Here is a 25,416-nt window from a genome sequence, read left to right on the forward strand (position 1 = left end):
TATTTTCACACTTTCCAGAATTGTTAACACCTCCTCCTTATAAACCTCAAGCCCTTCTAGTCTAGTCACCTGAATCTCAGTATTCTCCTCGACAACATTGTCTTTTTCCTGTGTGAATACTGACAAAAAATATTCATTTAATGTCTCTCCCATCTCCTCGGACTTGACACACAACTTCCCACTACTGGCCTTGACTGGCCTATTCTTACCCTAGTCATTCTTTTATTCCTGACATACCTATAGAAAGCTTTAGGGTTTTCCTTGATGCTACCTGCCAAGGACTTCTCATGTCCCCTCCTGGCTCTTCTTAACTCCCTCTTTAGGTCCATCCTGGCTAACTTGTAACTCTCAAGCGCCCTAACTGAACCTTCACGTCTCATCTTTACATAAGCCTCCTTCTTCCTCTTGACAAGTGATTCAACTACTTTGGTAAACCACGGTTCCCTCGTTCGACCACTTCCGCCCTGCCTGACAGGTATATACTTATCAAGGACACGCAGTAGCTGTTCCTTGAACAAGCTCTACATTTCAATTGTGCCCTTCCCCTGCAGTTTCCTTCCCCATCCTATGCATCCTCTGAATTGCCTAATCACATCATAATTGCCTTTCCCCCAGTTATAACTCTTGCCCTGCAGTATATACCTATCCCTTTCCATCACTAAAGTAAACGTAACGGAATTGTGGTTACTATCACCAAAGTGCCCATCTACCTCTAAATCTAACACCTGGGCTGGTTCATTACCCAGTACCAAATCCAATGTGGCCTCGCCTCTTGTTGGCCTATCTACATACTGTGTCAGGAAACCCCCCTGCACACATTGGACAAAAACTGACCCATCTAAAGTACTCGAACTATAGCGTTTCCAGTCAATATTTGGAAAGTTAAAGTCCCCCATAACAACTACCCTGTTGCTTTCGCTCCTATCCAGAATCATCTTTGCAATCCTTTCCTCTACATCTCTGGAACTTTTCGGAGGCCTATAGAAAACTCCCAACAGGGTGACCTCTCCTTTCCTGTTTCTAACCTCAGCTCATACTACCTCAGTAGACGAGTCCTCATCAAACGTCCTTTCTGCCACCGTAATACTGTCTTTAACTAACAATGCCACACCTCCCCCTCTTTTACCACCTTCCCTGAGCTTACTGAAACATCTAAACCCCGGAACCTGCAACAACCATTCCTGTCCCTGCTCTATCCATGTCTCCGAAATGGCCACAACATCGAAGTCCCAGGTACCAACCCATGCTGCAAGTTCACCCACCTTATTCTGGATGCTCCTGGCGTTGAAGTAGACACACTTCAAACCACCTTCCTGCCTGCCAGTACACTCCTGCGACCTTGAAACCTTACTAATGACCTCACTACTCTCAACCTCCTGTACACTGGAGCTACAATTTAGGTTCCCATCCCCCTGCTGAATTAGTTTAAACCCTCCCGAAGAGCATTAGCAAATTTTCCCCCCAGGATATTGGTACCCCTCTGGTTCAGGTGTAGACCATCCCATTTGTAGAGGTCCCACCTACCCCAGAATGAGCCGCAATTATCCATGTATCTGAATCCCTCCCTCCTGCACCATCCCTGTAGCCACGTGTTCAACTGTTCTCTCTCCCTATTCCTCGTCTCGCTAGCACGTCGCACGGGTAACAACCCAGAGATAATAACTCTGTTTGTTCTAGCTCTAAGATTCCACCCTAGCTCCCTGAATACCTGCCTTACATCCCCATCCCTTTTCCTACCTATGTCGTTGGTGCCTATGTGGACCACGACTTGGGGCTGCTCCCCCTCCCCTTAAGCATCCCGAAAACACGATCCGAAACATCACAGACCCTGGCACCTGGGAGGCAACACATCAACCGCGAGTCTCTCTTGTTCCCACAGAATCTCCTATCTGTCCCCCTAACTATGGAGTCCCCAATGACTAACGCTCTACTCGTCTCCCCCCTTCCCTTCTGAGCAACAGGGCCAGACTCTGTGCCAGAGACCTGTACCCCATGGCTTACCCCTGGTAAGTCCCCCCCCCCCCCACCAGTATCCAAAGTGAATCTGAGGAAGGAGCAGTGCTCTGAAAGCTAACGTTTAAACAAACCTGTTGGACATTAACCTGGTGCTGTAAGACTTCTTACAGTATATCTTTCCTTAGAGAAGGGGACCATAAACGATCACAGTAATCCAGGTGTGGTCTAACTCATGCCTTGTATAGTTTTAGCGAGACTTCCCCATATTTATACTCCATTCCCTTTTAAATAAAGGCCAACATGCCATCTGCCTTGCCTATCACCTGTTGAATATATGCTAGTTTTTTGTGATTTATCCACGAGGACCTCAAATCCCTCGGAGCTGCTGTTTTCTGCAGTCTTTCTCTACTTAATATAGAATTTACAGTGCAGAAGGAGGCCATTCGGCCCATCGAGTCTGCACCGGCTCTTGGAAAGAGCACCCTACCCAAACTCACACCTCCACCCTATCCCCATTACCCAGTAACCCCACCCAACACCAAGGGTAATTTTGGGACACTGAGGACAATTCAGCATGGCCAATCCACCTAACCTGCACATCTTTGGACTGTGGGAGGAAACCGGAGCACCCGGAGGAAACCCACGCACACACGGGGAGAAAGTGCAGACTCCGCACAGACAGTGAGCCAAGCCGGGAATCGAACCTGGGACCCTGGAGCTGTGAAGCAATTGTGCTATCCACAATGCTACCATGCTGCCTCTTTGTTCTTCAGCTCCTTTATTCTTCCTATCAATGTGCATAACTTCGCATTTTCCTACATTATATTCCATCTGCCAAGTTTTTGCCCAATCATTTAACCTGTCTAGAAAACCCCTCCCCATCTGCAGCCCAGCACCTCCTCCCCACCCATTGCCCAAGGCCCCTCCCCCATTTGCTGCCCATCCCTCTCTCCCACCTGCAGAGGTCAATGGAAATCAAAATGAAGATGTTTTACTGCCAATTCACTATTCCCCATTTTGCAACATCACACAAATTCGGGATTTACTTCAACACGTGACATGAATTGGGCCTGCTGTCCCTGGGCCAGTTTCCCCTACCACTCTAACCACACTGCACCCAAACACAACTGACCGGCAGAGTGGGCCGTCACAGGAAATCTGCTAGACTTGAGAAAATGCTGTCCATCTGGACGTCTGCTAAGATTTTCAATTGTTTCTTGATAGAGACCAATGGAACAAGCAAGTGGAGATCAGAAGGACATGCCCTCATATCTGAGGGAGCTTCCTCCAGAAGGTGAGTACCATGACTGAGGGTCATACTTGACACATGAGCAAGAGCTCCCTCTGCTCCGTTGACAGTCAGTATGGGAACCAATATAATCCCTGAGTGAGAAGTCAGCAGTGAATCAGACTTTCACGTTTACCAAGTGATTTTGTTCCTGGGAGGTTTGAGGATAGAAGGAAAGCTGTCAGGTAAGTTGTCCAATGAGAGTGAGTGAAGATTTTGTCCTTCATTCTCAATTGTTCCCAGTTATCGTGGAACATCGAGCAGGAATATTGGACTTTGTGTGGTAAAATTACACAGAGATAAGAGAGCCGTTGGTTTGATCTCAATGGGTTTTGTATAGGAAATTCGGAAATGACGCTTTTGTCATACGGAGCCTTGGTCAGACTCCCAACAGGAGTAATTGGATTCTCTGTTTTTGGGACTATGCCCCACGCCAGAAAAACTGGGAGGTGAATGGCAGGGCGGGCCTCCAGCAATGGCCGCAGGTAGGGGATATGCAGCGCGGTGTACTCTACGAGTATTCCATGCGGGGAAATGGGTTCTCTGCCCCGGCGCCGGCCACGGTTTCGGCATGGTGGTGAGGAGAGCCCTGTCCATTCTGTCCGTTTCTGGGAAGTGCATCGCAGGAAGGATTTGTTGGAATGGAATCCATGTGATTCACCAGAATTATACCGGGGTTAAAGGAGGGGGGGGGCTGCATGAACAGAATTTATATCTCATTCAGCTTTTTCTCTTTATCTCATCAGGGCCATTCACAAGAATACCAATTGTAAAGGGAACAACAATTTATACCGCATGAAGAGAGTGCTTATTGAATGGCAAGTTGGGGGGGGGGGGGAGTCGTGTGGAGGGCCGGGGTAGGCTAGTACTATAGTTACCTAGGAGTTAAAGTGATTTTAATTCTTCCAACTTTTCCTGGGTAATTGTTGCTGTATGATAGTCAAAACCATCCAAATTTTGAGATTTAAATCGGAGTTTCGGATGGTTTTTGTTGCAGGGAAATCACCCAACAGAAGTATGAACCTCCTGGGAATTGCCTTGCCATCTTTATAAGGGGACATCAGTGCATCTTTGAGGTTGTCAGGTTTGAATTTGAACAAAAGCTTGGCAGTTAACTGTTACCTGCTCCCTTCTCCGTGCCAACACGTCTACCAATCGGAGGCCACTTGCCAATCAATCAGCCCTCTCTCCTCATGCAGTCTAAATTGTTCTCTTTACAATTGGTATTTTGCAAATTGTCCTGATGAGTGTAAGATGAAAAGTATCGACATAGTGTCTTTTTTTCAGCAATACAAAAGGATTTGAGATATAGAGAAACTATTTCCTCTGACGGGGTAGTCCAGTGCAAGGGGGCGTTATCTTCAAATTGGATTTAGGTAGGTTAGGCATGAAATCAGGAATTACTTGTTTGCACTAAAGTTTGTGGAAAACTGGAATTCTCTCCCTTCAAAAGACTTTGGACGCAGGGATTCAATTGGAGCCTGCAAGGGTTTGATCAATAGAATTTTATTGGGTAAGGAAATCAAAGGATATGGAGCAAGGTTGGATAAATGGAGTTGAGATAGAGATCAGCTATCATCAAATGACAGAACATGTCAAGGAGCTGAATGGTCTCCTTTTCCTACGTTCTTATGTTTTGTCCCCAAATCATGGGCAAAATTCTCCCCCAACGGCGGGATGTCCGCCGACTGGCGCCAAAGATGGCGCCAATCAGACGGGCATCGCGCCGGCCCAAAGGTGCGGAATGCTCCGCATCTTTGGAGGCCTAGCCCCAACATTGAGGGGCTAGGCCGACGCCGGAGGGATTTCCGCCCCGCCAGCTGGCGGAAATGGCGTTTGTTGCCCCGCCAGCTGGCGCGGAAATGCGGCGCATGCGCGGGAGCGTCAGCGGCCGCTGTCAGTTTCCTGGCGCCTGCGCGGGAGCGTCAGCGGCCGCTGTCAGTTTCCCGCGCATGCGCAGTGGGGAGAGTCTCTTCCGCCTCCGCCATGGTGGAGGCCGTGGCGGAGGCGGAAGGGAAAGAGTGCCCCCACGGCACAGGCCCGCCCACGGATCGGTGGGCCCCGATCGCGGGCCAGGCCACCGTGAGGGCACCCCCCAGGGTCAGATCGCCCCGCACCCCCCCCCCCCCAGGACCCCGGAGCCCGCCCACGCCGCCTGGTCCCGCCGGTAAATACCAGGTTTGATTTACGCCGGCGGGACAGGCAATTTCTGGGCGGGACTTCGGCCCATCTGGGCCGGAGAATCCAGCGGGGGGTCCCGCCAACCGGCGTGGCCCGATTCCCGCCCCCGCCCAATCTCCGGTACCGGAGACTTCGGCGGGGGCGGGGGAGGGATTCACGGCGGCCAACGGCCATTCTCCCTTTGACGCCCCATATCTGGAACACGCTCACAGAATGGATAATATTCACCTTGTGAGAAAGATGGAGTTAAGGATGGGCATATTTCACTTTGGATGAATGTGGTTCCTGTGTTGCTGGATGTGATCAGTTGCTTGTGCAACGTACCTGGGCAGAAGTAGATGAGCAGGAACATGGGGAAATATTGGGGAGTGATAGGCTACTCTGCAATTTTGCTCCATTGAATTTTGGGCTGGAACTTCCATCCTAAACTGGGGGTGATTTGGCAGGCGGGAAGGGTGCAAAAGTGTGCACCATGATGACCTGTGTCCATTATTTGCCTGGTGGCACTGGGATTTTAGCTATGGCGGAAGAGGCATCAGTCCCGCTTGCGTGTCAAGCGAGGCTCCGATGTGGCCAATCAAAATCCTCCTGCCGTCACTAGGATTTTATCCATGGTGGTGGAAGCCAGTGCCAAGTATCTGGTGGTAAGATGTGGCAACCTTGTTGACAGCTGTTGGCAACATGTGGCCAATTGAGCCTCCCCCTCTTCCCCCCCCCCCCCCCCACCTCTTCCCCCCTGCCTCCCAGAATTGGGCCCCTACACCTCCCTCACTCGGAACTGCCAGCTTCAACCGGGTGAGACCCTGGATTTGCCTTTAGAAACAGTTCCATGGCCTGTCTTCTTTGGGCACTGCCCGTGGCCACTGTCCCCCTGGCCCTGCTTGGAGATCAGAGTTGCTGATCATTTGATTGGCCAACTGCTCTCAGAGGTGGGACTCCCTCCCAGTTGGAGTTGGAGGACCCAACTTGAGCCAATGACCTATGTCCATTAAATGGATGTGGAGTGAGTGGGACATGTGGAGACAGGCTCACCCTTGGATTTTAACCGCCTCCACATACAATTCTGGCATGGGTTGGGGAGCACTTGGTGTTTTTAAACGTGCAATTGATTCCCAGCTCAGGAGAGAGGGGAGGTTATAATGACACCATGTTTCAAGAATGAAAACAAAAAATGCAACTTGCATTAATAGAGAACCTCGAACCACTAACAAGCTCAGAACATTCCAAAATGTTTCAGAGCCAATGAAATACATTTGATGCAGGTGCAATCATCAAAATATAGCCAATATATGCACAGCAAGCTCCCACAAACTGATAAGTGACCAGGTCATCTGTTTATAGTGCTGTTGGTTGAGGGATACATGTTGACCAGGGCACGAGGGTGAGCTCCCCTGTTCTCCCCTGGCTTATCTGAAAAACAGCACCTCAGACAGTGCAGCACTCCTTATCACAGTGGGGTGTCATACTGGATTATGTGTACAAGTCTTTGGAGTGGGCCTTGAACCCACAACTGTCTGACTCAGAGGTCAGGCAATGCCAACCACTGAGCCAAGGTTTTATTATCACATTTGGCCAAATTCCCTTTCGCAGCTCCACCTCTTCACCTCCCGTCTCGACGCTTCCACTATCTCTTTGTTGTCCTGCAACCAAAATTGGGTCCATGTCTTCCATAAAGAGCGCAGAGTCTCCCTCTATGACATTTTTGGCCTCAGTATTGGAAGTGAATTCAGAATCAGACGCTTCATGGTTTGAGTCGAAGTGCAGGGTGAATGCCGGCCCTTCCACCGGGCGGAGCCCTTGGACCATTATTTGTGGGAATGATTCCTGTATTCCATAGGTTCTCAGCTCCTCCAGTTCTGGGACTGTAGAATGAACCCAGTGTAACTTGAATTTCTTGGTTTAATTCCATTTTTTCCTGCAATTTAATAGGTTGGATAGAATAGTTAACCAGTTCTATGGAATGATTCGGTTGTTGTGATGAAGGCAGAGGACACAGTAGAGCACGTTAGAGGGTGCAGACATAGAATCATAGACTTTACCGTGCAAAAGGAGGCCATTCAACCCATTGAGTCTGCACCGGCCCTTGGAAAGAACACCCTACTTAAGCCTACACCTCCACCCTATCCCCATGAAGGAAGCCTCTTCATTTATTGTTATTTATAAGGTTGTCTCACAGCTCTGTAACTCTGGATGGCACTGTGGCGCAGTGGTTAGCACTGCTGCCTCACGGCGCCGAGGAGCTTGGTTCGATCCCAGACCCAGGTTACTGTCCGTGTGGAGTTCGCACATTCTCTATGTGTCTGCGTGGGTTTCACCCCCACAACCCAAAGATGTGAAGGGTAGGTGAATTGGCCACATTAAATTGCTCCTTAATTGGGAAAAAAAAGATTGGGCATTTTAAATTTTAAAAAAGCTCTGTAACTCTGAGTACCCGAACCCTAACGCCAGCCTGTGCAAGGGGAAAGGGATACTCTGAAGCTATCTCTTAAGAGAGGAAGTTTTTTTCTATTCACGTATGGGTATCGCTGGTTGACGGGGCCAGCATTTATTGTCCATTCCTAATTGCATTTAAGTGTCACGTTGCTGTGGATTTGGAGTCACATGTAGGCCAGACCAGGATGGCAGATGGGTTTTTATAACAATTGACAATGGTTTCATGGTCATCATTAGAATTTCAATTCCAGATTTTTATTGAATTCAAATTTCACTGTGGTGAGATTCAAATCATGGCCCCCAGAGCATTACCCCAGGACTCTGGATTACTAGCCCAGTGACAATACCACTATGCCACTGCCTCCCCACAAGGACAAGGTCACATATAAACTCATAACATTCAATGTTCCTTTTGAAGAGACTGATGATAATTGTTATATTCCTGTGGTTGTAATCATTTACTGCGATGGGGAGCAGGCCTGTATTATGTACGCAAGTCTCCAAAGTAGGGCCCGAACCCACAACCTCCTGACCCAGGGAACGTAACAGAATAGGAACCAGAGGCATCTTCCAAACCCATGACCACTACCATCTAGAAGTATAAGAGCAGCAGATACCTGGGAACTCCAACACCTGGACGTTACCATCCAAGCCACACACCATCCTGACTTGGAAATATATCTCTGTTCTTTTACTGTCATTGGGTCAAAATCCTGGAATCCCTCCCTAACAGCACTGTGGGTGTACCTACACAATATGAACCCCAGCATTTAAGAAGGCAGTTCACCACCACCACTATCTGAAGGCAATTGGGGATGGCAAATAATTGCTGGCCTAGCCAGCAATACCCCATCCTGTGAATAATCAAAAAGAGATGCATTTTTAACTTTCTCTATAGTTCAAGAGACTGCCCATCTCAGCTTTGAATATACTCAGTGACCTAGCCTCTACATCTCTCTGGCATATGGAATTCCAAAGGATCATGATCCTTTGGGAGAAGAAATTCTTCCTAATCTCTGTCTTAAATATGTCACGACCACAGCTGCCAGATCTCAGAGGGAAACCTGTCTTACTGATCATAAGCCTTTTTTCTGTAATTTGAAAATGAGATGGAAAAGTTACTGACGCCAAAAACATAGAATTCTAATAACTTCTTTGGGATTTTAAAAATTAAAAGATTTATTAACAAGAAAAAAAACCTTAAACACATAAGATTAAAGTTACACAGTTAAAACAACCTTAGCAGAACAACCCCCCCAAAAAAACACTTGGTCAGAACACAGAAGTAAACAACTACTGTCGAGAGATTTTTAATTATAATATTACCCAGTAATATTACCCAAAACAAAGAACTGCTGACATTTGAATAAAGGGATGCCAGGTGACTTCTCAAACACTTCCATCCTGATATGGACTCCAAAAGAAAGGTTCAGAAACAGACTGCTTCTTGATCAAAGACTTTTCTGACTTAAAACTGGGTGACTACTTCAAATTCACAACCCTCACACCTTCTCCCGGCACGGTCTCAGGACACTTTCTCCTACACAGCCACCTCAACTCAGCTAAATATCTCTCCTTAAATATCCTTTTTTCCCCTTTCATCTCAGATTCCATTGTTCTCAAACACCTCTCTGAACTCAAAATTTCCAAATATAAGAATTTTTCATGTTTGCCTATTGTCTCCACTTTTGGGTAAATAAAATTCAATATACTTTTCCCGGTTTACTAATGAAACTTTTGTAATGTGTTAAAGGATCCTGGTCGCTTCGGAACCTCCTTTTGAAATTCAGCAGCTGAAAAGTCAAGCGCCCACTTACTTCATAATGCAAATTTTAAATACGCGCACACACACACACACCTTCTTTACAGAATACCACCATTTTCCCAAAAATATTTTTAAAATAACATTGGTCATTGCAAACGGGAGACCCCTTATTCTGAAACAATGACCCCTAGTTTTAGTTTTCTCCACGAGAGAAAGCATCCTCTCAGCATCTACCGTGTCAAACCCCCTCAGAGTCCTATCACCTGAGAGTGTTACCCATTAAACCACAGCGTATCATGAGGTTGAATGACTTGATTTGATTTTATGGTGTACATTTGGGAATGGACCCAGCTCTAATTTCTCTGAACATAGAACATAGAACATAGAAAATACAGCACAGAACAGGCCCTTCGGCCCACGATGTTGTGCCGAACCTTTGTCCTAGATTAATCATAGATTATCATTGAATTTACAGTGCAGAAGGAGGCCATTCGGCCCTTTGAGTCTGCACCGGCTCTTGGAAAGAGCACCATACCCAAACTCAACACCTCCACCCAACACCAAGGGCAATTTGGACATTAAGGGCAATTTATCATTGGCCAATTCACCTAACCCGCACATCTTTGGACTGTGGGAGGAAACCGGAGCACCCGGAGGAAACCCACGCAGACAAGGGGAGGACGTGCAGACTCCGCACAGACAATGACCCAAGCCGGAATCGAACCTGGGACCATGGAGCTGTGAAGCAATTGTGCTATCCACAATGCTACCGTGCTGCCCTTAAGAACAAATAAATCTACACTATATCATTTTACCGTCATCCATGTACCTATCCAGTAGCTGCTTGAAGGTCCCTAATATTTCCGACTCAACTACTTCCACAGGCAGTGCATTCCATGCCCCCACTACTCTCTGGGTAAAGAACCTACCTCTGATATCCCTCCTATATCTTCCACCTTTCACCTTAAATTTATGTCCCCTTGTAATGGTGTGTTCCACCCGGGGAAAAAGTCTCTGACTGTCTACTCTATCTATTCCCCTGATCATCTTATAAACCTCTATCAAGTCGCCCCTCATCCTTCTCCGCTCTAATGAGAAAAGGCCTAGCACCCTCAACCTTTCCTCGTAAGACCTACTCTCCATTCCAGGCAACATCCTGGTAAATCTTCTTTGCACCTTTTCCAGAGCTTCCACATCCTTCCTAAAATGAGGTGACCAGAACTGGACACAGTACTCCAAATGTGGCCGTACCAAAGTTTTGTACAGCTGCATCATCACCTCACGGCTCTTAAATTCAATCTCTCTGTTAATGAACGCGAGCACACCATAGGCCTTCTTCACAGCTCTATCCACTTGAGTGGCAACTTTCAAAGATGTATGAACATAGACCCCAAGATCTCTCTGCTCCTCCACATTGCCAAGAACTCTACCGTTAACCCTGTATTCCGCATTGCGAAGCTGAAGCAATACCAACATATGCACTAATGTACAAACTGTGTGCGGGGGAGTGGGTGGGGGGGGGTGGTGAAATTATCCCTGGATGGTGGAGTGTGGGGGACCCTCAAGCTCACTTAGAGATCAGGCCACCCTTTCAAAATGGCGCCCCGATCTCTGAGGAGCTGGTTTCGCCATCCCACTGCTAATAAAATTTCTATGTGTGGGCTAGACTGAGGAGAAATGCCCCAAAGCCCGAAAACTAACTAAGTGTAGGTGAATCCAAGTCTGGATCTAACTCAACAAGCAGGGTGGGTGAATCGCACCCTGATTCCTTGTTCTCGAGCCCAACCCCCAGCCAGAAGAAATAATATTCAGTCTGCATTCAGTCTGTCCAGCCCTGTCAGAAATTTATAGGTTTCAATGGGATCTTCTCTCATTCTTTTAAATGCCAGAGAATACAGGCCCAGTCGACCCAATCTCTCCTCATATGACAATCCTACCATCCCAGGAACCAATCTGGTGAACATTTGCTGCACTCCTTCTTTGGCAACTATATGATTTCTTTGATTAAAGAGACCAAAACTGCACACACTACTCCAGGTGTGGTCCCCGTACAGCATTAAGACATCCCGGTTCCTGTACTCAAGTCCTCTTGCAATGAAGACCAACATACTATTTGACTTCTAACTGCTTGCTGTACTCTCTGCTTGCTTTCAGTGATTGGTATACTAGGACACCCAGGTTCCTATGGTACGTCAACATTTCACAATCTAGCACCATTTAAATTATACTCTGCCATTCTGTTTCTCCGTCCAAAGTGGAAAACTTCACATTCATCCATGTTATACTGCATCTGCCATTTATTTGCCCACTCACTCAACATGTCTAAATCACCTTGAAGCCTCCTGACATCCTCCTCACCACTCATATTCCACCAAGTTTTGTGACATCAGCAAACTTGGAAATATTACTTCTGGTTCATTCATCCAATTCATTGATGTATATTGTGAATAGTTGAGGCCCAAGAACTATTCCCAGCAAATCCCACTAATCACTGCCTGCCACTTTGAAAAAGATCCATTTATTCCCACTCTTTTTTTTCCTCGGCTAACCAATCCTCAACCCATGCCAATAGATTGGAGCAGCACGGTAGCATAGTGGTTAGCACAGTTGCTTCACAGCTCTAGGGTTCCGGTTCGATTCCTAGCTTGGGTCACTGTCTGTGCGGAGTCTGCACGTTCTCCCCGTGTCTGCGTGGGTTTCCTCCGGGTGCTCCGCTTTCCTCCCACAGTCCAAAGATGTGCAGGTTAGGTGGATTGGCCATGATAAATTGCCCTTAGTGTCCAAAAAGGTTAAGTGGGGGTTTACTGGGTTACGGGGATAGGGTAGAGACGTGGGCTTGAGTAGTGTGCTCTTTGTAAGGGCCGGTGCAGACTAGATAGGCCGAATGGCCTCCTTCCGCACTGTAAATTCTATGAAACATTACCCCCAATATCATGTCCTTTAATTTTGCACACTAACCTCTTGCTTGAGACGTTATCAAAAGCTTTCTGAAATCCAGATGCGCCTCATCCACTGGTTCACGCTTATCTATTCTACTAGTTACATCCTCAAAACCCCAGTAGGTTTGTTAAACATGATTTATTTCTATAAATCCATGTTGGCTTTGTCTAATCCTGTTGCTATTTTCTAAGTGGCTTGTTCTCACATCCATTATAACTGACTGTAGTATTTTCCCCACTGCTAATGTTAAATAAACTGGTCTGAAATTCCCTATTTTCTTTCTCCCTCATTTTTATAAATTGCGGGGTTACATTTGTCACCCTCCAACCTGCCGGGACTGTTCCAGAATCTACAGAATTTTGGAAGTTGAGAACCAACACATCCACTATTTCCATGGCCACCTCCTTTAGTACCCTGGGATGTAGAATGCCAGGCCCTGGAGAGTTATTGCCTTTCAGTTCCATTAATTTCTCCAGCACTATTTTTCGGGTCATACTAATTTCCTTCAAGTCCTCCTTCTCACCAGAGTCTTCGCTCACTAGCATTTCTAGGAAGCTATTTGTGTCTTCCTCCATGAAGACAGAACTAAACTAGTTGTTTAATTGCTCTGCCGTTTCCTTGTTCTCTGTTATAAATTTTCCTGTTTCAGACTGTAAGGGACCTACATTTGTCTTCACTAATCTTTTTCTTTTTATATACTTATAGAAGCTTTTACAGTCTGTTTTTATGTTACTTCCAAGTTTACTCTCATACTCTATTTTTCCCCTCTTACTCAATCCCTTTGTCCTCCTTTACTGAACACTGAACTCCCAATCCTCAAGCTTGCTACTTTATCCAGCAAGTCTATATGACTTCTCTTTGGATCAAATATTATCCTTACCTTTTTTTGTAAGCCATGGTTGGGATGCTTTTCTTATTGTGTTTCCCGTACCAGCCTCCCCGAGCAGGTGCCGGAATGTGGCGACTAGGGGCTTTTCACAGTAACTTCATTGAAAGCCTACTTGTGACAATAAGTGATTTTCATTTCATTTTTGCACCAGAAAGGAATTTAGATGTACAATCAATGTGCTAATTTTAAAATGTACTCTGGGAATGTGGACATCACTGGCTATGTGGACATCCCTAATTACTTTGAGAAGGTGCTGCAGTCCATGTGGTGTAGGTACACACAGTGTTGTTAGGGAGGGAGTTCCAGGATTTTGACGACACAACAATGAAGGAATGGCAATATAGTTCCAGATCAGAATGGTGTGTGACTTGGAAGGGAATTTGAAGGTGAATGGTGTTCCCATTGGATAATCCCTTTCAATAAAGGATTCACAGCAATATGGGTTTACCCTCAGTGATCTGTGTAAACTTTCAGATTAATTAATCCTTGAGCTAACTTTCACAAACTTTCAGCTTGACCAGTATATCTTTATAGCCACGATCAGTTTGAACCTATGAATCAAGCTAGGATCGGATGCATGGAAGGCCCATCCCTTAAATAGAAGCCACTTCTGGAAGCTCACAAATACACACTATTTTGAAAAGTCCTCATTCTTAACAGGGTCCAAATTGGTTGCTGAAGCTGAAACTAAGACACAGACCTTTTCTTCTTTGAGAGTGCTTATTGACTTGTTCAGTCTCACAGCTCCCCTCCCACTCAACCCAGTGTCCCAGCTGTCCCCTACTTATATTCTCTTTTAATGGAGCAAAGTGAAATGAAACAATCAGAGGGTTTGACAGCCCCTGGTGGACTGGAAATTTAACTAACTAAACCAAAATATCATTACCAGGAGTGACAATGCACCCTGGACCCCCAGTACCCACCAGTCGAACTCCTTAGATGAAACAAAAATCAATCAATGAACAAAAAAATGAAATTTACAGAAGCAAATTAAATTGTTTCTGGGGTGCAGTGGGGGGGGGGGGGGGGTGCGCTGGGGGCTGATGCATCTATTTACATGCTCCTTTTGAACCAATAATATAAATAAACTAATTAACCAGTTGAAATCCCCTTAAAATGGGCATTGTAACAAAAAGGCAAATCTTTAGAGAAAACGTATTGTCACGTGAGAGTACCCTTTAAGAAATGGGTCTTTAAGAAATGGAGCTGCTCATGTTACTGGAGTGATGTCAGAGTGTGGGTGGAGCTGAGCTCCACTTCTGCTTTTTAGTTTCAGTTTGAGAAAGCTTGGGAGTGTCTGTCAGCTGCACTGCTGTTGATCTCTGCCATGAACGACTATCTCTTAATCATTTGGTGCATTCAGAAGAATTATAAATGTTTTCAGTCTTGAATGTAAACCCTGATGTGCTCCTGTTTAGAGGTTTGTTAAGTTTTTGGATGTTAAAAGGACAGCATACAGATTACTTAGTGTTGTATTCTTTGGGGGGTGTATTTGATTTACTGGTTGCTGAGATGTTCACTGTTTGTTTTAGAAAGGTTAACTTGAGTTCATAGAATAAACATTGTTTTGTTTTAAAAAAACACTGGTCCATTTTCTGCTGTACCATACCTGTAGAGTAAGCCGTGTGCTCCCCATACTACAATCTATTAAAAGTTATGGGTCAGGTGAACTCCATGATACACTTTGGGATTCTCTAAACCCTGACCCATAACAGTATCAAATTAAATTAAAATATTGTTCCTCAGTGATATGCTCTTTTGAATAAAACAAATGATCGATAAAATAAACAAATGAAGGAGCCCCGAGTGGAGCGATCCCCTATTTATACCCTTTTTAAAAACAATAACCAGTAAATTAAACAAGAATTACAGGTGTGGCAGCCCCAGGTGGGGCATTGTAACTACAATATAACAGCAAAAGGAAACTTAATAAATTAACGCAAAATGCCATTCCCGGGGGTGATGATGCACCCACCGGCTGGGGAAGGCCTGAAACAATCGACTATAATATGTGCTCAAAGACAATTAATAACACCACCTGTTTCTCTGAACCTTAACAATGACATTAACAAAGCATACCAATGTAACTGCTAGGACATTGACAAGGGAAACATATGCTGTCTGTACAGTTTGTCCTGCGGATCAGGGATTGAGCGATCTTGCTCGAATCTTTTCCAGGTTGAATCAATTGAGGTAGCATTGAGGCAGCTTTTATTGCACTCTGTTTCACGACAGATGCCTGAATTTCAAGGCGGTAGTGCTCATTCGGTACAGCACTCATTCTGCAATGCAGACTCAAATTATATTTCAGAGAGACTGCAGAGTGAAGGAATAATCCCCATCAACTACAGTCTGTTCCCTTGTTCTCAATAAATATTTCAGACAGTTTTGGAAGATAACTGCCTGCCAATCAAGGTGCCTTGTTAAATCACTGTGGCACGCATGCATACTTCCTGCTGTTATAAATTATGAATTGCTTTCTGTTTTGATTTGCCCAGTGCACCTGCAGTACTGTGTAATATTCAGAGAGTAGCGACTTGAATAGAAAAAAATAATTCCAAAGTTTCATTAGTTTGACTCTGGTTTGCCACTGCACTTTAGAGCTAAGTGGAAGCACTTTTATCAGAACAGTCAATGCTATTAACTTCTGAAGAAACCTTTGAAAAAGGCCTTGCAAATCTATCTTGCAAAGAACTATCATGTCTTTTACAATCTCAGGACGCCTCAAAGCGAAAACACCTCCTTGGCAACACTTCCTTATAGATTTTTAACTCTAAAACTCATTAATATTATCCAAGGCACAACTGCTGTCACTTTAGTTAAGGTTTACCACACAACTCCTCACTCATCCCCACTCTGCTGTGGAAATCCAAGAATACTCAGAAACAAGACTGCTTTCTGAAACAAAGACTTTCCTGGTTTCTGGATGGCTTCTCAGATTTAGCACTTTCTCTTAGCAGAGCCGGTCTCTGGACACCTCCCCCACACAGCCAACACAACTCAGCTCCCTCATCTTTCCTTAAATATCCCTTTTCCCTTTCATCTCTGATTCCATTGTCCTCAGCATCCCTTTGAATTCAGCTTTTCCCAAAATATAAACAGAAGATCATCTGACATAGGAGCAGAATTAGGCCCATTGGGCCCAATGAGTCTGCTCCGCCATTCAATCATGGCTGATATGTTTCTCGTCCCCATTCTCCTGCCTTCGCCGAATTCCCCCTATTAATCAAGAATCTACCTATCTCTGACTTTAAGACATTCAGTGATTTGGCCTCCACAGCCTTCTGCGGCAAAGAGTTCCACAGGTGGATGGTGAATTGTATCCATGAGGAGAAATTGGAGAGGTCGGGGTGGTTTTCCTTTGAACAGAGAAGGCTGAGGGGTGGCATGGTTGAGGTGTACAAAACTGTGAGGGGTAGAGATAGAGTAGACAGCAGGAACCTGTTGCCCTGGGCAGAGAGTTAAAAAAACAGGGGGTCATAAATTCAAGGGAAGTGGCAGAAGGATTGGAGGGGATGTGGTGAATGGAACTACTGTTAATTCACCAGTGCACTGTGATATCATGGGCAAAATTCTACGTTATCGGCGAGATGTCCGCCGACCGGCGCCAAAAACGACGCAAATCAGTCCGGCATCGCGCCGCCCCAAAGGTGCGGAATCCTCCGCATCTTGAGCGGCCGAGCCCTAACCTTGAGGGGCTAGGCCCGCGCCGGACTGATTTCCACCCCGCCAGCTGGCGGGAAAGGCCTTTGGTGCCCCGCCAGCTGGCGCGGAAAGACATTGCCGGGCGGCGCATGCACGGGAGCGTTAGTGGCCGCTCACGGCATCCCCGCACATGCACAGTGGAGGGGGTCTCTTCCGCCTCCACCATGGTGGAGACCATGGCGAAGGCGGAAGGAAAAGAGTGCCCCCACGTCACAGGCCCGCCGCGGATTGGTGGGCCCCGATCGTGGGCCAGGTCACCGTGGGGGCACCCCCCAGGGCCAGATCACCCCGCCCCCAGGACCCCAGAGCCCGCCCGCGCCACCTTGTCCCGCCGGTAAGAGAGGTGGTTTAATCCACGCCGGCGGGACAGGCTTTCCAGCAGCGGGACTTCAGCCCATCTGGGACGGAGAATTGTCGGGGGGGGCCCGCCAACCGGCGCGGCGCGATTCCCGCCCCCACTGAATCTCCGGTGCCGGAGAATTCGGCAAGCGGTGGGGGCGGGATTCACGCCAGCCCCCGGCGATTCTCCGACCCGTCGGGGGGTCGGAGAATCTCGCCCATGTTACTGCTGTATCGTGTTACGTTATGTGTTTAACCCTGTGGGCTCCACCTATGGGCCATTGTACGGCTTCACCCACAGGGGGATATGTTGGGGCATGTACGGGCTCGCCCATGGCTCCACCCCTTACAGGAAGTATAAAGGCAGCTGACCTGCGGGGCCGCATTCATTGTTGTACCTACCGGTCACAGGCAGGCTCAGTTGTAAGCTGATTAAAACGTGTCTCTCAGTGAATTGATGGTCGCATCAATTTAATCAGCTTAAAATACTACTATGGAATCAGCCCTCAAACCTGATAGACTGGAACTCGATCCACAGGCCGCGGAGGCGAGAGAAATTTCTTCGCACTGGCTTCGATGCTTCAAGGCCTATCTCGCCGCGTCATCTACGCCATCGGTCACGGACGAACAGAAACTGAGTCTTCTCCACACATGGGTGAGCCATCGTATTTCTGTCCAGCTCGACGGCGCCGCGTCCTATACAGAGGCCCTCGCACTACTCGAACGCATATATGTACGGCCCGTGAACGAGGTCTACGCGCGACACATCTTCACCACTCGCTACCAGTGCCCCGGGGAGTCGCAAGATGACTACCTACGCGACCTCAAAGCCCTCGTGCGCAACTGTTACTACCAGGCCGTTACGGCCCCTCAGCATATGGAGCTCGCTATCCGAGACGTTTACGTGGCGGGGGTCCGATCGAACTATGTAAGACAGTGCCTGCATGAAAAAGGGGCCCAGGACCTGGAGGACACGGTAATACTAGCTACCTGTCTGGAGGTCGCATTTCAGAGCCTTACTGCGTTCCCCTCCGACCACACGACCCCCTCGATCCACAGACCCGATCCACAGACCCGCAGACCCCGCAAAGTGGCAGCGTGTCTGCCGACTTCGCCTCCGCACAACACGTGCGACTCATGGGGGCCGCCACCTTGGACGCCATCGTCCTCACCCCCCACCACGCTTGACCAACGGGTGCCGCCATTATGGCCGCCATCTGCTACACCGCCCGAGATGTACGAACGACATGGACAGCAGCCATCGCGGGGCCGTACAGCACCTCCGATCACGCTGCCGGCTACCCCCAGCTCAGCGCGGTCACTCTGGACCAGCCGCGACCTAAGCACCTCCAGAGCTCCATGATGGCCGTCCGGGTAAACAGGTACGAGACACCTTGCCTTTTCGACTCCGGGAGCACAGACAGCTTCATTCACCCGGATGTGGTAAGACGCTGCTCGCTCCCAATATTCCTGACGCGACAAACTATCTCCCTCGCCTCTGGGTCGCACTCGGTGCAAATCCAAGGGTGCATTACTGCAACCCTAGCGATACAGGGCGCTGAGTACGCTAATTTTAAACTATATGTGCTCCCAGACCTCTGCGCTCCTCTCCTCTTAGGACTCGATTTTCAGTACAACCTCAGGAGTCTAACTCTTAAATTCGGGGGGCCCCTGTCCCCGCTCACCATATGCAGTCTCGCGACCCTAAAAATCGACCCTCCCCCCGCCTTTGCGAACCTCACCGCCGATTGTAAGCCAATAGCCACCAGGAGCAGGCGGTATAGTATGCAGGACAGGATGTTCATTCGGTCCGAGGTCCAGCGTCTCTTGCGGGAAGGGGTCATAGATCCCAGCAATAGCCCCTGGAGAGCTCAGGTGGTGGTCGTCAAGACCGGGAAAAGTTCCGGATGGTGGTTGATTACAGCCAGACCATTAACCGCTTTACGCAACTCGATGCGTACCCCCTTCCCCGGATTGCAGACATGGTAAATCAGATCGCGCACTACCGCGTGTTCTCTACGGTAGATCTGAAGTCTGCATATCACCAGCTCCCAATCCGCCCGGAGGACCGCCACTACACGGCGTTTGAGGCAGATGGCCGCCTTTTCCATTTCCTCTGGGTCCCCTTTGGCGTCACAAACGGGGTTTCGGTGTTCCAACGAGCAATGGACCAAATGGTGGACCAGTACGGGCTGCGGGCCACGTTTCCGTACTTGGACAATGTAACCATCGGCGGCCATGATCAGCAGGACCACGACGCCAACCTCCACCGATTTCTCCAAACCGCCCAAAAATTCAACCTCACCTACAACGAGGAGAAATGCGTTTTCCGCACAACCAGGCTAGCCATCCTCGGCTACGTTGTGGAAAGCGGGGTCCTAGGGCCCGACCCTGACCGTATGCGCCCCCTCCTCCAACTCCCTCTCCCTCACTGCCCCAAGGCCCTGAAGAGGTGCCTTGAATTTTTCTCCTATTACGCCCAGTGGGTCCCCCAGTATGCGGACAAAGCACGCCCACTATTTAAAGCCACCATTTTTCCACTGGCAGCCTAGGCTCGCCAGGCCTTCAACTGCATCAAGGCGGACATCGCCAAAGCTGCAATGCACGCGGTGGACGAGTCCGTCCCCTTTCAGGTGGAGAGCGATATCTCAGAGGTCGCTCTCGCCGCCACTCTCAACCAAGCAGGTAGACCGGTAGCATTCTTTTCCCACACCCTCACCACCTCTGTAATTCGACAGTCTTTGGTTGAAAAAGAAGCCCAAGCCATCGTGGAAGCCGTACGGCACTGGAGGCACTACCTCGCTGGTAGGAGGTTTACCCTCATCACCGACCAACGATCGGTTGCCTTTATGTTTGACACTACGCAGCGGGGCAAGATCAAGAACGACAATATCTTGAGGTGGCGGATCGAACTCTCCACCTATAACTACGATGTAGAATATCGTCCTGCGAAGGTCAACGGGCCCCCAGATGCCCTGTCCCGCGGGCACGTGCAAGATGAACGATTATGTGCTATCCACGATGACCTCTGCCACCCGGGGGTCATCCGGCTCGTCCACTACATCAAGGCCCGCAACCTGCACTACTCCATCGAGGAGGTCAAAGCTGTAACCAGGGACTGCCAAATCTGTGCGGAGTGTAAACCGCACTTCTATCGACCAGATAAGGCCCACCTGGTAAAGGCATTCTGGCCCTTTGAACGCCTTAGTATCGATTTCAAAGGGCCCCTCCCCTCCAATAATCGCAACACGTCCTTCCTGAACATCATAGACGAGTTCTCCCATTTTCCGTTCGCCATTCCCTGCCCCAATATGACCACTCCCACAGTCATCAAAGCCCTGCATAGTGTCTTCACCCTGTTCGGTTTCCCCAGCTACGTCCACAGCGACAGGGGCTCGTCGTTCATGAGCGACGAACTGCGTCAGTACCTGCTCAGTAAGGGCATCGCCTCGAGCAGGACTACCAGCTATAACCCCAGGGGAAACGGGCAGGTGGCGAGGGAGAACGCAACGATCTGGAAGACCGTCCTACTGACATTACGGCCCAGGAATCTCCCGGTTTCTCGCTGGCAGGAGGTCCTCCCCGATGCGCTGCACTCTATTAGGTCCCTCCTTTGCACGGCCACAAACCAGACCCCTCATGACCGCTTGTTTGTTTTCCCGAGGGGGCCTCGCTTCCGCCGAGGGGGCCTCGCTTCCGCCCTGGCTGATGACACTGGGTCCAGTCCTCCTCCGAAAACATGTTCGGAGCCATAAGACCGACCCCCTGGTAGAGAGGGTCCAGCTCCTGCACTCCAACCCACACTATGTGTATATCAGACACCCCGATGGCCGGCAGGATACTGTCTCCCTCCGGGACCTGGCGCCCGCAGGCTCCGACACCACGACCACTACTGCATCCCCCACACTAGGCCCCGTCCAACCTCCCATGTTCAGTGCCCCTACCCCTATCCAACCTCCCATGTTCAGCACCCCTACCCTGATATGGTTCTCGCGCTCCCTCCCACGCGCCGCACCGGTCCACAGGAATGAAGCTCCAGAAGAGCCGCTCCAGGAGTCCTCGCCTGTGCCTGCTCCGGGCCCAGCTCCACAACCACCCGAAACGGCTGAAACACCAGTGCTTCGGCGGTTGCAACGTACTGTCCGGGCACCTGACCGACTGAACCTGTAAACCCGTCACCCCCGCCGGACTTCATTTTTTAAACAGGAGGTGAATGTGGTGAATGGAACTACTGTTAATTCACTAGTGCACTGGGATATCATGTTACTGCTGTATCGTGTTACGTTATGTGTTTAACCCTGTGAGCTCCACCTATGGGCCATTGTATGGCTTCACCCACAGGGGGATATGTTGGGGCATGTACGGGCTCGCCCATGGCTCCACCCCTTACAGGAAGTATAAAGGTAGCTGACCTGCGGGGCCGCATTCATTGTTGTACTGGTCACAGGCAGGCTCAGTTGTAAGCTGATTAAAACTACGGTTTACTTCTCAACGTGTCTCTCAGTGAATTGATGGTCGCATCAGAGGACGTGAGGAAAATCCTTCTTACGCAGATGGCGGTGGGTATCTGGAATTCGCTGCCTGTGTTGATGATGGATGCAGGGACCCTAAACTCTTTAAAAAAGAACCTGGACCTGCACCTTAAGGACTATAGGCTGTAGGACTATGGGCTGTGTGCAGGAAGATGGGATTAAAAAGGGTACCTGGGTGTCTTTGGGTCAGCATGGACAAGGTGGGCCAAACGGCTCTCTTCTGTGCTGTATCATTTCTATGGTTCCTTGCTTCAATCTGAAGCCTGTATTTTAAATTTTAGCCAAGGAAATTTTGAAGGAATGAGGGGCAGATTGGCTTAAGCGAATTGGGAAAAAATTTAAAAAGATATATGGGCAATTGATGGTCTTAAAAAAATTATTACATAGTTTACAGCAACTATACACTCCCTCAAGGCACACAAACCGAAAAAGAAAAGTCAGAATCGTGGCTAACAAAGGAAGTTTTAAGATTAAAAGAAAAGGCCCATAAAGATTGGAATTTAGAAGGATGTGGGGGATCTTATAGAAACATATAAAATTATGAAGGGAAGAGATAGAATAGATGCGGGCAGGTTGTTTCCACTGGCGGGTGAAAGCAAAACTAGGGGGCATAGCCTCAAAATAAGGGGAAGTAGATTTAGGACTGAATTTAGGAGGAACTTCTTCACCCAAAGGGTTGTGAATCTCTGGAATTCCTTGTCCAGTGAAGCAGTTGAGGCTCCTTCATTAAATGTTTTTAAGATAAAGTTTTTTGAAGAATAAAGGGATTAAGGGTTATGGTGTTCGGGCCGGAAAGTGGAGCTGAGTCCAAAAAAGATCAACCATGATCTCATTGAATGGCGGAGCAGGCTTGAGGGGCCAGATGGCCTACTCCTGCTCCTAGTTCTTATGTTCTTATTTAAGATGCCAGAACAGGTAGTAAATCTGAGGATTGGGGGTGGGATCGGATTTTAGAATATAGCGAAGGAGGACCAAGAAACTGATAATTAAAGGGAGAATAGAATGTGAATGTAAACTAACAAAAAGACATAAAAACAGACAGTAAAGCTTCTATAGGTGTGTCAAAAAATTGTTTGGCTAAGACAAATGTGGATCCATTGTTGGCAGTGTCAGGAGAATTTATAATGGGGAACAGAGAAATTGGCAGAGGCACTAATTGATCAATTTATGTCTTCCTTCACTGAGGAAGCTACAAGAAATCTTTTGCAATTAAGGGATCCGAGGGAAAAGGGAGAATGTGGAATTGAAGAAAATTAATATTTGTAAGAAGGTTGTATTGGAGAAATTAACAGGATGGAAGTTGACAAGTCCCCAGGACCTGATATTCTACATCCCAGAGTATTGAAAGGGGTAGCTAAGGAGCTAGTGGATACATTGAGCAAAGGGTGGCACGGTTACACAGTGGTTAGCACTGTTGCTTCACAACTCCCAGGTTCGATTCCTGGCTTGGTCACTGTCGGTGTGGAGTCTGCACATCCTCCCAGTGTGTGCGTGGGTTTCTTCCGGGTGCTCCGTTTTCCTCCCACAGCCCAAAGATGTGCAGGTTAGGTGGATTGGCCATGCTAAATTATCCTTAGTGACCAAAATGGTAAGGTTGGCTTACTGGGATAAATTGGAGGTGTGGGCTTCAGTAGGGTGCTCTTTCCAAGGGCCGGTGCAGACTCGATGGGCTGAATGGCCTCCTTCTGCACTGTAAATTCTATGATTCTATGATTAGTGATCATCTTCCACAATTCTATGGATTCTGGAATGCCTCCAGAAGATTGGAAGGTAGCAAATGTCACCTCACTATTCAGGAAGAGAGTGAGAGGGAAAGTAGGGAACTACAGACCTGCTAGCCTTACATCAGTGGTAGAGAAAAGCTGGAATCTATTAAAAAGGATGTGATAAATGGACATTTGGATAATAATTTATTGATTGGCCAGAATCAACATTGATTTATGAATGGAAAATCATGTTTTGATGAACATGTTCGAGTTTTTTGAGGATGCTATTAACAAAATTGATAAAGGGGAAATGGTGGATACTGTATACTGGGTTTTTGAAGGCTTTTGATAAAATCATCCACATGAGGTCGGTTAGCAAAATTGAAGCACGTGGGATCGGAGGTAATATAGGCATGGATAAAAGATTGACTAACGGGCAGAAAAGGAAGCACAGGTGTAAAAGTGTAATGCTCCTGAGGTACCCTCAATAATGACGCTTAGAGTGTAAACGGTAAAGAAGGCTTTAATAGACTAAGAACTTAGAGCTGAGACATGTGCTAACTGCTGCACAGCCCACAAGGCAGCCCCTTATATATGGCTCACAGATGGGCGGAGCCAGAGGCGGAGTCCCCAGGATTTCAAGCCCGGTCTTAAAGGGGACATCACCTTACATGATGATAAGGCAATAACCGTTCATCACATTCACCCCCTGTTTAAAAAAGAGTCCAGCGGGGGTGAAGTGTCATCATAGGTCCATCCGTCTCGGTGGCCGGATCGTCCTCATCGACCTCAGTTCGGGCGGCGGGCACGGACGTCCCGATTGAGGGTACATCCGGGAGCACAGCAGTCGGAGCTTCGGTCCGGGTCGGGGCAGGGGGACTAGGCAGGGCCGGGGGTAGCGGTGCCGGCGCCAGGGCGGAGGTGTAAAGGGGGGGCGGTAGGTGCTCACCAACGGGGGGTAGGGCTGGAAGGGGGTGTGTTGTAGGGGGCGCGGGGTCCTGCAGGGGAGTGGCGCGGGAAGGGGCGTCTGTAGTGGGGGATCCAGCGGGTGCCAGATCCCGGAGGGAAACCGTATCTTGCCTGCCGTCGGGGTACTCAACGTAGGCGTAACTGGGGTTGGCGTGGAGCAGTCGGACCTTTTCAACCAGGGGTTCCGTTTTATGGCTCCTCGTGTGCCTCCGGAGAAGGACAGGTCCCGGAGCCAGCAGCCAAGGTGGAAGCGAGACCCCGGAGGTAGACTTCCTGGGGAAGACAAACAATCGGTTGTGAGGGATCTCATTCGTGGCCGTGCAGAGGTGTGACCTAATGGAGTGTAGGGCATCGGGTAGGACCTCCTGCCAGCGGGTAGTTGGGAGACTTCTCGACTGCAGGGCCAGAAGGACAGCCTTCCACACTGTCGCGTTCTCCCTCTCCACTTGCCCGTTTCCCCGTGGGTTATAACTGGTCGTTCTGCTCGAGGCGATGCCTTTGCTGAGCAGATACTGACGCAGTTCATCGCTCATGAACGATATACCTCGGTCGTTGTGGATATAAGTGGGGAAACCAAACAAAATGAAGATGCTGTGCAGTGCCTTAATCACGGTGGCTGAGGTCATGTCGGGGCAGGGAATGGCGAATGGGAAACGGGAGAACTCATCGATAACGGTGAGGAAATAGGCATAACGGTTGGTGGACAGGAGGGG

The 25,416-nt window shown here is 48.4% G+C and overlaps 1 protein-coding gene across 1 annotated transcript in view; it reads left to right on the forward strand.

Annotated features, from left to right (window-relative positions):
- The window catches only part of tmem263 (transmembrane protein 263), a 77,805-nt gene that overhangs the window by 47,043 nt on the left and 5,346 nt on the right, over positions 1–25,416 (forward strand). The window contains exon 3 of the mRNA XM_072483970.1: positions 3,181–3,250. Coding sequence (XP_072340071.1) covers positions 3,181–3,250 — 70 coding nt within the window. The remainder of the gene's footprint in view (positions 1–3,180; positions 3,251–25,416) is intronic.

This window comes from Scyliorhinus torazame, chromosome 19, assembly GCF_047496885.1.
Source record: "Scyliorhinus torazame isolate Kashiwa2021f chromosome 19, sScyTor2.1, whole genome shotgun sequence".
In the NCBI taxonomy this organism is placed as follows: Eukaryota; Metazoa; Chordata; class Chondrichthyes; order Carcharhiniformes; family Scyliorhinidae; genus Scyliorhinus; species Scyliorhinus torazame.